We start from the raw sequence: 13,782 nt of genomic DNA on the forward strand, positions 1-13,782 counted from the left end.
TACCATATGCTTATTGATCGTATGTTTATGTTTAACAAACATCAGAAGTTGACAGACATCTTCCTTTTTAAGCATTAATTTACCTCCTAGACTACATATGGATCTAGATCAAGACCTATTTATCTGATATTTTCAGACAATTATCTTCTTTTTTTTTTTTTGAAGTAACGTCTGTAACGTGATATAGATCTACAAGATACGATAAACAAACTTCTTTATCGATATATATATATGTTTTGTGGGTCAGTGAGAGACAGGAGCTTGAGCTCTTCAATTCATAAGCTTAATAAACTACATCTAATATTATTGAGAATCGGATTGGTTATTTTTTCTCGACTCATTCACCGGCTTGTGTTGTGTTGTCTTCAAAGTATACTGTCACTAACTTAGCACAGAAGTGTAGGTAAGCTAGACCTCGATGTTACACATTGTAAATTAGACATAAAGCTCAGTTATTATTATAGGGATCTATATCTATTGTTAATCTATACTCTTTTGTCTTTAGAATCTAGATCTAGATTATTCTATCTGGTTTGATTCACTTTGAACTCTACTAGATCCTAGATCTAGATCTAGATTCTATCTAGATCTAGATCTAGTAACTTAGTTAGACTAAGTAGACTTAACTCTTTGATTACTTTGAAAATTTGAAGACGTTGATTTGTTGAATTATTCCTAGCGTAGCCTACGCCGTAGGCGTAGTCTCTACTACAGACTCTACTACTTACTACTAGATTCTAGTCTACTCTTATACTCTTAATAGTCTTAACTCTACTCTTAGTAATAGTAGTCTTACTTAGATAATAGATTCAGATTTAGATTAGTTAGAACTAGATGTAGTCTAGCCCTAGCTCTAGTCTACCTAGATTCAGATTACTAGATCTAGATGAGATCTAGAATCTAGACATTCTAGAACTAGTCTAACTAGATCTACTGATTTAGATTATAATTAGATCTAAATTTCTAGCTGGCATGATTATTATTATTATTATATCTACTAGATTAGATGACTAGATATAGTATCATATAGGTCTATCTAGATTTAGTACTAGTCTAGATTCTAGATATTAAGTAAGCCTCCTGTATCTGTAAGTTAGTAACTGTAAGCCTGGTGACTTAAAATCTCTAGATTATAGATCTAGATTCTAGATTAGTCTGATTAGATCTACTAGAACTAGATTGACTAGGGACTAGACCTAAATCTAGTTAGATTTATAAATAGATCTGGGAGCGCGGTGGCTGAGTGGTTAAGCGCTCGGCTTCCGAACCTGGGGTCTTGCGTTTGAATCTCGGTGAAGACTAGGATTTTGAATTTCGGGGGTTTTAAGGCGCCCCTGAGTCCACCCAACTCAAAGTGGTTTGAGTTTGAGTGCTGGGACAAGTCTGGGAGCGCATGAGGCGCCCTGACCGCACTTCCCCATGGTGGAGGCTGTCCAGGCCTGAGCAAGCTATTATAGCACAGTGCAGGACAGGCCATTGTCTTGTTGACTCATATTTCTCATGGCTATGGCCAAATTTCGATTCACGGTGCCCCTGCTGCAGGGAAGAAGAGGAAACCGTGCCTCATATTCTGTTTGTCTGCCCCAGACTTGCTGATCTCCATCTTGACAGGTCTGGGAAACCAAAAATTCTCGAACTGTATGGCGACATTTATGCACTATGCAAGACAGCAGGGTTTCTGTCCAGGGCTTTTACAACCGAGGATTTGAGCCTCTCAAGCCCTCACTCAAATAGAGTTTGATGATGATGAATGGGTACCTCACTTAAGTTGGGGGAAAGTAAAGGCGGTTGGTCGTTGTGCTGGCCACATAACACCCTGCTAGTTAACTGTTGGCCATAGAAACAGATGACCTTAACATCATCTGCCCCATAGATCGCAAGGTCTGAAAGGGAAACTTTACTTTTTTTTACTTTTTATAAATAGATCTACCATTTTGCCTATATTTATCTAGAGTGAATCTAGCTAGATTCTACATTGTATTTAACCAGTGACAATATTGCATTTGCATTGTGGATTGTGTCAAGCTTCTGTTGTTCAGCAGTGCCATACACAGAATTATTTTATGAGAATTTTTACTCTTGACCAAATTCCTCTTCAAATTAGGCTCACCTTTAATTGCAACTGCGTAAAAAAATATATTTGGGCATTTTTAATCTAGTCTTTTAAGAACATACTATGAAAGTTTGTTTCTTTTGCATGAATTGGATGTAGATTTTATAAATTGTATAATATAAAAGAATAAACCCTTACTTTTTCTTTTCAAAATGCTGAAAGCTGATTGAATTGTGAATAAGTTGGATGGTTTGAAATTTCACATATTTGTGTTTTAAAATAATTCCTATTAAGTATTGTTTAAAAAATAATTCCTATTAAGTATTGTTATAGATCTAAATTTCGTCCAGGTTTTTTTTTTCGGCCATGTATCAATTTTCTAACTCGGTCTCTCTCTTTTTTTTTTTATCAATAATTCTCAATAAATTGTTAATATCTTGGGAGTGGGTGGGGTGGGGGTGTGTGTGTGAAAAAACAACAACATGCTGATGTTATAGCTGAAAGTATAGATTTTGCAGTTGATATTAAGGATGGTGTAAGGTTTTTAATAGTTTGTTTGAGTTTCAAACAAAATTATATGTAAAAACATTAAACATGCATGTTTGGCTATCTAAGTCCAGCTACTGTTGCTAATAGTTCAAGGCTATTGCAGAATAATTCTAGATCTATGTTTTAATGTGACAAGCTTAAGCTGTTACTAGAGATGTTTAAATTATCATCAAATTGTGGCAAATACACATTATTTGAAATGGTCATTCCTGCACAATTCACCTTAACCTATCCCATTAGACTGTTGTGAAACCACACATTATCTGTCAATTGTCTTTTGCCTTGCAATAAATCTCTTTCAGTGCTCATTCTTTTATGTTGTCTTCCCATCGCTTTCTCTGTCTGCTTCTTCTTCTTTTTCCTGGTTCTGTTCCCTTGAGGAAAATCTTTGCAAGCCCTGAGGTCCTTGTGATATGGTAAAATGTTTTAGATTGCGTTTTTAATAGTGATCGCAGGTACCCAATAGTATAGTGTATTACATCTTAAGATCCTTTTATAGCATCTCAATTCCACTGCTAGGATCTCATCTGTCACTTTCAACAGTTTTCAATGGCGTATTAAACTTTAAAACAATTATGTTGATAGTTTTTCAGATATAAATCCTATTTCTTTAGTTATCATTCACTATTACCATCTTCAGACATGGAAATATTTGTTCACAGATGTTTGAGACTCTGTATAGCATTTTTTATTTTTACTTTAAAAAAATACATTTCAATACTCAATAAAATTGCAATGAAAATAAATAGGTTACAAAAATATTATGCTGTTCTACCAAGCTACGCATGCTGGTGTTGAAAGAAATAAAAGGTGTCTCTGTACGTTTAGTGCAACATCTGTTCCCATCCGTTGTTTTTTATTCACAATCCCACAGACCAAACGAGGTTACCAATGCCCTCCCACCATGTCATGAATGGGAGAATAAAATGTTAACCTTGATTCTAATAATTGAAAAAATAACCCCATTCTGAACAAAATTCTATTGAAAAAAAATTTAAACTGTTTTATGAAATTTTTTTTATTTGATATGAAATAGAGATAATAATATATTGAAATGCTTACGAAATTGTGTCTCTGTAGCTTCTACTTATTTTTCTCCTTTGTATATTTCATTTCACTGCTGTATAGTAAGGATGGACTCATGCAATACAGAATCTAAGAAAATGAAAGTATCAACAGAACTATCTGAGTTTGATGCTATATTTGAGGAACTAGTGGAGAATCTCACAAAGGAAGGTCTACAAGACAAGGAAATTAAAGATGCTTTCACTTGGTTCAAAGAGGTTTGTCAAATCATTAAATTCCTGGAAGGCTGCTTTCATTATTTATTCTTCAATGTTCCTCGTTGAGTTGGCAGTTTTCTGCACAGTAGTTACATATCACCATTTTGTACTTCACATGTTCAGCTATTGATATTATAATAAATATATATATGATGAATAAAAACTAGACTAAAGCTTGAATGTAATAACATTTCAGGTTCTTATCTATAATGTTCCTCATGGCAAGAAAAACCGAGGTATTTCCGTGGTGACTTCTTTCAAGCATTTAGTTCCTGATGCCTCAGAGGACGACATAAAGATTGCTCGAGTGATGGGATGGTGTGTTGAGTTGGTCAGTTTTTGCTTTCTCTGGAAGTTTAGAAGCTTGTGAAATATTGCTGACTCTGAGTTGCTTAATTAATAAAGTTCTGTGTGGAAACGTAGTACAACTTAGATATTCTTTCTACATTTTGCTCCGATAATGTAAATCTAGTTGTTAGTTTGAAGCGACTTATTTATTTATTTTTCCTTTTTTAAAATGGCTCCGTGTGTTTTTACAGTAATGAAGTTATTTACTTGTCTGTAAGTCTATATGTTGATATTAATATAATCATGATGATATTTACTATCTTGTGTTTCTTTTTTTTTTTTTTTTTATTATTTGCTGTAGTTGCAAGGTTTCTTCTTGGTTGCTGATGACATAATGGACAACTCCTTGACACGCAGAGGTCAACCCTGTTGGTATAAGAAGGTGAGGAAATATGCCCTGTTTACAAAGAAAAAAAGTAAAGTTTCCCTTTCGTGATCTATAGGGCAGATGATGTTACGGTCTTTGGCTAACGGTTAACAAGCAGGGTGTCTTGGCCATTACAATGGTCAACCGCTTTTACTTTCCCTAAGTCAGGTACCCATTAGAGTTGGATGGACATGCATATATAATGTTTTAATTTTTCAACTGTATGGCTTTTTTTTTCTTTCTTTAATAGCCAAATTATTTCTGCAATCTAGCTTCATTCACTTGTAATTAGGAAAACAATGCAATAGCACTTCTGTCGGCTGAATTCTGGGATTAAAAGTATGCTTCCTGCTTAACGTGTAGTTGGATTCATCCATTGTCTTGTTTTCACAGAATTGGTTTATAAAAACTTTGTAGCTTTATAGTAACAGTCTGGTCTTTTTGTTTTTCTCTATAGGAAGGTGTTGGCATGATTGCAATCAATGACAGTTACTTCTTGGAGAGCTGTATATACAAGTTAATCAAACGCTACGCTGCAAGCAAGCCATACTATGTTCATTTATTAGAACTTTTTTTAGAGGTGAGATTTTAAATACATATATTTATATATTCAATATATTGCCTGTCCAGTGTAGAAGTACTATTAACCATGGGGGATGACCGCATGCCATATGTGATCTTTTTTGGTGAGCTTAAAGGAGGACAGCATTATAGAGTTGCCTCCAGAAGCACTTTAAAGATCAACTTAGCCATTTTGCTCCTGTTGGCTTAGAGGAAAGTAGCTGGCAGCAGTTGGCCTCTGAATGAGACAGTTGGAGAGCTCTTGTGAAGGCCTGGGACACACATTTGATGCCCTAAAGATAAAAGCCCTTGAAGAAGACGAAATATATATACCCCTGGTGGACAACCGGTTTGGTTTGCAATAGATGTGACAAAATGTGCAGTTCGCATCTGGGTTTGCATGGTATGTGAAACATGACACTGAGCCTAAATCCTGGTAATCGAAGATATTGCCATTAATTAATTAATTTTGCCTAAGTTAGCACTGCGTGAATAAAATTTAAAAAAAGTGGTCTTAGTTATTTTTTACAAAAGCAATAAGGTGGACCAAGAGTACATTTTAATTTTTTATATTTCTTGACATAGATCTAGAATACCAAAAAAAATACAACTGGAAAAAAGAATTAAAATATTGGCACTGGAGTGTAGACCTATCTGAAAAACAATATTTCTTGGTATTCTTGGTACTAGATTTTGAAATATATTTCATAGCATTTAATAGTAATTTTAATAAAACATGTTTCTCTCTTTTGATAGACCACTCTCCAGACTGTTATTGGTCAGTGTATGGACCTAATCACTGTCCCTGTGGAAGGCAAGCTGGACTTGTCTAAGTTTGACATGGAAAGATACAGTACTATAGTCAAATGGAAAACTGCCTTTTACTCATTCTATCTCCCTGTTGCTATTGCTATGTACATGGTGAGTCCTCTAGTCAGCTGACATCTTTAAATAACAAAAATGTATCGTTAAATTTAAAAGTAAAGTTTCCCTCTTGCACCTTGTGATTTATATGGCTGAGGATGTAAAGGTCATTTGTTTCTGTCTGATTGAATGCATTGTTAAATTTCAAATGGTAGCTTTTTTCAGTACTTAAAGAAAACTACCCAAAATATCTTAATTGGCCCTTAGTATTTATTTTTATAGCATTTAATGTTTTAAATATTCAATTGAGCAACTTTCTACATTGTACCAGAAAAAGGTCCCTAATTACGCACGTTTTAGAATCACTTTAATAAGATTAAATGAAAGTAAAAATATTAAATAACTGTAATACGATTAAAATCTTCTGTCCTATTACAAGATTCTTAACATTATTGAAAAAATGTATTTTTTTGTTTGTCTGTTTACAGTCTGGTATAACGGATGAAGTAGTTCTTGCTAAAGCCAAGGAAATTTTACTAGAAATGGGACATTTCTTTCAAGTACAGGTAAGTTGTTAAATGCCTTATAATTTTGCTTAAGGTGTAAACAGTTCTTTTTAGATATTCATAAATTATATAACAGGTAATTTCTGCTAGTTAAAAGAAAAAAGAAATGATCGATGTCCTGTTATTTTAACTGCAGGATGATTATTTGGATTGCTATGGAGACCCAGAAGTCATTGGCAAGATAGGCACTGATATACAGGACTGTAAGTGTGGCTGGCTTGTCGTCCGAGCCTTAGAGGTAGCTAGCGAAGAGCAGAAGGACAAATTAAAGGTACAAGCTATGAGTTTATTGTATAAAGTTATGTCTAGTGTGTGTACTTTACTAGAGCAGAGTTTTTTTAAATGCCAAAAAGGTTTTCTTTCTATACATTCTGTTACATTGGAATACGAAAAGTGGGCTCTTTCTTTGATGTTTACACTAAAATTACTAGTCATCCCATTTTAAGACATGCATATAATGAAAGCAATAGGTTTTATTTTTAGTTCATGTAATTTACTTGACCCCCTGATTCATCAAAGTGGAGTTGCCTATTATTGGTTGCGTACCTAACTGGCATAAAGCAGCTTCTATTTCTTATTTACAGTTCTTATTTTTTAAAAATATAACTGTAAACGTCCTATGTGCGTTGAACGTATATTTTAATATTTCTATTACACATGAGACTGGTCACAACTAATGTGTCACGACTGCCGTAGAATGCTGGGTTCGTGCTTGACATGTGACAAACATAGATACTACAGATTGACTTAAGTCCATTTCAGCAGACAAAATATAAAGTTTATTTGATAACAATAATAATACTGCACTCCTTGTCGGTTACATAATCCAATAAGAAACAAAGTCACATCCGCATAACAGCGGTATCAAATATATCCTACATGTCAAATTCTCCAAAATAGACTTCAAGTAACGTCGCATCACAGCGGGTAACAAATGCTTAATAATAATAATAGTACAGAATAATAACTACTAGAAATACATGTCTCAAGTGACCACTGGCTTTGACTGCCTAAAAGATACTTCTTAACTCAAAATTACTACTTGACTCTCTAAGTCACTACTGTCCGTACTGGACCAGAAGATACTACTCGACTGACTGGTCCAAAGGATACCACTTGACTGACTGACTGACTGACTGAACTAAAAAGTCAATTTTAGTCATTTTACTTCCTGTTTCTATATCAGGAGTTTCATATGTCTTATTACCGTCTTAACCCGAGGTGAACATTTAACAGGCGATGTCAACCGAGACTGTGACAATAACTAGCTGGTTATCCCATTTCTGGAAACCTTTTTGCCTGCGAGTTTAGTTAACACTTTAAATGAGGCTCAAATAAGTGAGACCCTGAGGTTAAAGCAATAGTTTGTTGTTGTTTTTTTCAGTCGATTCAGGAGGTAATATACTTCACTCCGAATCACCAAAGAGGAGTTACCTATTATAGGTTGTGCTCCTTAAATCTACTGGTTAAAGGTTAAAAAATAATGTTTTAAAATGGTGGTTTTCATTCCCAGAAGGCATCTTCACTGTTTCACATCTGTTATAATCTGAAAAGAATGTTGACTTGCAGGAAATCTGATATCCTGGCTAAAAGCAATATATGAAATCTGATATCCTAGCTAAAGCTAATATAGGAAATCTGATATCCTAGTTAAAACCTATATAGGAAATCTAATATCCTAGCTAAAACCAATATAGGAAATCTGATATCCTAGCTAAAGCTAATATAGGAAATGTCCAGCTTTTATAAATTGCTGTTGAAAAAACAACTGCTTTAACCGAATGATGATGCTAAACCCTGCATAATTTCCCCATTTCCAAATCAAAACAGGAAGTGCTTGTGCATAGTTTAAGACTACAAATTACTTTATTCTTAATAAATATCATCAGATGTAAAATAATTTCTGTTGACTGCCAAAAAATAGTTTTAAAGGAAAGTCTAATCATAACAATTCTTTCAAACTTGATAAAGAGAAAAAGCTCCCACCATTTTTCCCCCCCATGTTTCTTACTTGATGGGGAAGGGAGAAGGTATACATTGGCTCTCTTTATTGGTAACACCCTGACCCAAATAAATTCAGTCTAAAACCATATTCTTGACATAATGTCCACTCCACTCAGCACATTTAACACTTTTTAAGACTTTTTCTAAAGTTTGACTGGCATATCTAAAAAAAATCTATACAGTAAAAGTAGAGTTTCTAGTGTAAATACAAACACAACTAAAACTGTTTTCTTCAAAAAAAATGGGCACCGTAGCCGATTTAGTTTAAGCACTTGGCTTCTGAGCCTGGGTTCGAATCTCTAGGAAAACTGGGATTTTGAATTTCAGGATTTTTAGGGCACCCTTGAGTCCAGCCAACTCTAATGGGTACCTGACTTTAGTTGGGGAAGTAAAGGGGCTTGGTCATTGTGCTGGCTACAAGACACACTGCTCATTGACCAAAGAAACAGATTACCTTAAACATATCTACATCATCTGCCACTATAGATTGCAAGGTCTGAAAGGGAAACTTTACTTTTTTTTTTACTCGAGTATTTTATATTTTTAAATAACATTTTGGGGACTGCCAGTGGAGACTGGGCAATGACGCATTGCAATGTTTGATTCCTTCTTGAACCTTTTCAGGAGTACTATGGAAAGTGGGACGATGAAGCTGTGCAGAAAGTGAAAAACATTTACAAAGAGTTGAAAGTTGAAAGCTTGTATCTTCAGTTTGAGGAGGAGAGCTACACCAAGATCACCCACATGATCAACACGCTCGATGTCAAACTACCAAAGAGCATATTCCACGACTTTGTGAACAAAATCTATAAGAGACAAAAATAACTGTTCTCATTTAGTCTCAACTAGTAAGGGTAGATAAATAAATATATTGGTGCATATTTTTTGAAGGTATGTCCATAATCTTGTATAAAAAGTGGACATGCAAGGTTGGATCGCAGAAGAACCACATATCACTGTGGCTGATGAACACCATACTATTGCATATGACTCAAACGTTGAACTCATTCTATTCATAACCAGCATTTTTAGTTGTATAGCAAATAACAATTCTTATGTATTAGAAGAGAGGCAAAAATACTGAATTTAAAAACAAAAAGGTGGGGGGGGGGTTACATAATCTGAAATATATAGCGACTATTGCAGTCATTTGGATTTGTTATGACTGTGTCATTATGGTGTTTACATTGACAGACTTAGTCTTGTCCTAATCAGATCTGTTAGCAGGTAATATCATTCATTTCTATCATTAACTGATGCTTCGTCTGTTCGTTGATTTTTAAAGCTGGAGGGTTATCTTGATTAAAATATTGTTCGAATGCACTGTACCTTTTTCTTCCTATCTGCTATGCCCAAGCTTCAAGGAACATGGGAGCCTTGTCCAGATCTTGGAGGCTTAGACATAGTGGTGCTGAAAGCAGAACATTTTTAGGAAGAATGAATTGTGGTAAACACAGCCAAGAAATAATAGATTTTGTATCTGCTCTTTTTTTCTTTTTAGTTTTTAAACTTGTAACAATTCAATATTTTTTTTTATTCTGCATTTTATGTAGGTGTGTTTTACACTGGTTTTAAGTGTATTTCTTTTCACTGCCGCAGTACAAACTATATTATTGTTTAATTTCTATAATTGTCAAAGTGATTGAGTGAATTTGTTGAAATTTTAACTTGTTACAACTAAACATTGTACATTAAATAAATGGATGTATTATTTTTTAAATGTCCATCTCTGCATGTTTGTGAAAGATCTAAATAGTGTTGACTGTAATAGTGTCAAAAAAAATCTAAGTGTTGAATCCAATTTGAACTACAAGTCGGCTGGGGTCGGTGGGGGAAGGAAATGACTTTGGCTTAGGTCCCTTGCTCATCACATGGTTTTTTACCATACAACCAAAAAAAAAACAACTGAATGAGATTTTGCTGTGAGGTAGATTTTACATTGGACAATTTGTTTTATTTATTTCATTTCGAATGGCTAATAACTGCTTTGTTGTGATTGGTTCATCTCTTGTGGCCATAAGATGATTATAATTTAATTATAGTGTGAAGCATACAATTGGTCAAGTAGGTCGCTGATTACTGCCACCCTACTTCACTCCTTCAGCCTTACTTTTTTTTTTTCGCTGAAGAGTGAAAGCCGTGTAATGCACGAGGGACCTTAGTCTTTTATCTTTTTATTTTTATTTTCTGTTTTCTTTATAATTGAGGAATGTCTAGTCTGTATTTATTATCAGCGAAGAGATTTGCAAATGTAATTGTTTATGTTGATTTTTTTTTTTTTTTGTGAACTCCAAATAAATTTTGTAATCATTTTTATATACACGAGTTTCCTTGAGCTAACTTTTGTAATATAACTCAACCGAGACCAATCTCGTAAAAGAACTGCAACATAACATGTGAGCAGTGAAAACCAATAGCTCGTTACCATGTCGTAAAGACCTATGACTTGGCATCGGACTAATGGTTTCCCCTGGTTGTGACATCGCAGGTCAGTGTTGAGGCTTACTATAGTCATTGGTCTCGACTAAACACTAGTACAAACTCTAAATCAAAGTAATAATCTAAAGCTCTGTCAGTTACCATTATTGTGAGAGAACTCTTATGACAACATTAAAAGTTATAAAACAGGTTGAGGGCATGGTGGAATAGTTAAAGAGCAATGGGAATTTCCTCACAATAATACGCCCCCAAAAAACTTATTCAAATGACTTTTATTTTAACAGTTTACCAAACTTGCTAAAATGACTTATATATTAGGTCACAGGCAAGCTGGACTTATCTAAGTTTGACATGGAAAAATACAGTACAATAGTCAAATGGAAAACTGCCTTTTACTCATTCTATCTCCCTGTTGCTATTGCTATGTACATGGTGAGTCCTCTAGCCAGCTGACATCTTTAAATAACAAAAATGTCTCATTAAATTTAAAAGTAAAGTTTCCCTCTTGCACCTTGTGATTTATATGGCTGAGGATGTAAAGGTCATTTGTTTATGTCTGATTAAATACATTGTTGCTAAAATGACTTATACTAAGGCTAGAATAGATTAATTTAAAAATAACTGTAAGAGGTGAATTTGAAGTTTGTTTCAGTCTCAATTTTAGAAGCAAAATATTTTAGATTAAGTAAAGGTCTTTTAAAAAAATATATCAAAATCAAGGGGTTGAGATTTTATCCCTGCCAGACTCTTGTACTGATTTATTATTCCTTCTGATGTTCTATCACCTCACCTTCCCTTAGTCTGGTAAACCATTGGGGCACTACACACGATCGACCGTCATTCTCTATTCCTTTCTGTCTTTTGCCTTAGGTTGAAACCCTTTCAATGACAGCTCCTTCCTTTCTTGTATGTTTTCTTCTGTCTTTCTCTGTCTGCCTCTTTCTTCTCTTCCATAAACTTTGAAAACAAAAGAAAACTTTGTAGAACTGCGAGAGGGATTTGAAATAAAATGAAGAAACAAAGACACTCAATAGATTGGACGAAGTTCCATCAGATATGTGCAGCCCTGTTTTAAATTCAGTTCCCAATAGCTGGCACTTTCTTGTTAGTCAAAACCGCAAGCCAAAAAGTTGTCATTCATTTCCAGCTAAAGTTGTGCACCTAGTAGCTTTCACATTATACAACTTGTATTTCAGCACATAATATTTCTATGAAATAAATAAGTCCTCTTTTTTTATTTAAATTATAGGCCTACTTTATCTACAATCAACTTGTTCTGTTTTTTTTTTAACCGAAGCAATAATTTTGGATTTGATTATGGCATTGAATATTTATCAAAATTACTTAGTAGATTTTGATCCAAGATCTTAAATATAATTGTCAATTATCTACAAATGGAATAGTTGAATTATTTATAAAACTGCAAGTCCCAATTATTCTTTCTTCAAATTTATTAAAATTGTGATTGTAGATTTGGAAAACCTACCCACAATCTACATTATTGTAACATTGTCACTACAGTGTTATATTTGATGATCACTTTTTTTTCGGAAATATTTAGTTAATGTTTAAAAATAAAAAAATAAAGAGCGTAGCTAAAACTTGACAACAATGATGCTAATAACGCCTGGTTGGTTATGGAAACACAAAGGAGGGGTTACTTATGTGGTTTCTTTGGTGTCTATCGACTAACAAGCGCTATCTTATCTTATCTTATACAATACAGACGTTACTTCAAAAAAGAAGATGATTATGTCCTACGCGTCATGCATTTAGTCATGCATATTAACCAATGACTTAAATTCTGCCAAGTCACTGGTTTTCCTGGCTAGCTAGGGAAGAAGGAGTATTTGTACAAATCTGTCCTAGCATATGGGACGAGGAATGTGCCTTTATCTTTGTGTCTTTCAGAGTATTTTATTAAATTTTGTTTTTGTATTTGAAGATTATGGTTCAGTGTTTTATGTATTATTGCTACTTTACTTTTGAGCCTTCTGTCCTGAAGGTTTTCTAAATTTAGTGATTTTACTAAAGGTGTTTCTCTAGTCAAATGTGAATATTCGTTTGTTATGAATCGCACTGCTCTATTTTGTGTCTGTTCTAGTTTCTTAATGTTTTCTTGAGTTGAGGGGTCCCAAACAGAGGATGCATATTCTATTATTGGCCTAACCAAGGTTAAATAACATTTTAGTTTTATGTTCTTATTTGATTTATAGAAATTTCTTTTAATAAATCCTAATGCTTTGTTTGATGTTTTTGTAGTTTCATCAATATGTGGATTCTATAGGGTATCTGACTCAAGTTTTAGAAAGTAAAGACAGTTGTGCTGGACACATCTTACCCTTGTTAACTGCTGAATCACTAAACAAAAGTACATAACACAGCTTGGCCAGGCTGTCTGTTTATCTGCCTGTCTGTCTCTCTCTGCATGTGCACTTTTCATTTTATTACAATGGCCTCCTTTCACTCGTATTACAAGTAGTAGCCGTCTCCCTGCTGATTTCTGATCATATTGATCTGTGTTTTCATAATTAGCTTTATTATTACAACAATAACAACATTATCCTTTGTCTGTTAACATCTCGCACAAACAGCTGACACCAGCTTCTGATGGAGAGAAGACAGAAGTAGCAATAATATTGAAAAAACAATTGGATCTCCTAGCATTCTTTCTAATCTAGACAGTCATTTACCCCTGCAGCAGCAAATCTTTGTTTTTCTAATCAAGTAGCATCCCGATATAGTAGT

At 34.2% G+C, this 13,782-nt stretch overlaps 1 protein-coding gene across 2 annotated transcripts; it reads left to right on the top strand.

Moving 5' to 3' along the window:
• Positions 1-304: 304 nt before the first annotated feature.
• Positions 305-10,915, top strand: LOC106058900 (farnesyl pyrophosphate synthase-like). Of its 2 annotated transcripts, none has more exons than XM_013216415.2 (9): positions 305-403; positions 3,731-3,885; positions 4,082-4,216; positions 4,535-4,615; positions 5,058-5,180; positions 5,918-6,082; positions 6,514-6,591; positions 6,728-6,862; positions 9,220-10,915. In XM_013216415.2, exons 2-9 carry the CDS (start codon positions 3,736-3,738, stop codon positions 9,418-9,420), a joined length of 1,068 nt encoding a protein of 355 aa, XP_013071869.2. In that variant the 5' UTR covers positions 305-403; positions 3,731-3,735; the 3' UTR covers positions 9,421-10,915. The 2 variants fall into 2 exon arrangements, with proteins under 2 accessions (XP_013071869.2, XP_055900830.1); XM_056044855.1 differs by having other exon boundaries at positions 377-399.
• Positions 10,916-13,782: the final 2,867 nt, after the last annotated feature.

The sequence above is a fragment of the Biomphalaria glabrata genome, chromosome 10 (genome assembly GCF_947242115.1).
Source record: "Biomphalaria glabrata chromosome 10, xgBioGlab47.1, whole genome shotgun sequence".
NCBI lineage: Eukaryota > Metazoa > Mollusca > Gastropoda > Planorbidae > Biomphalaria > Biomphalaria glabrata.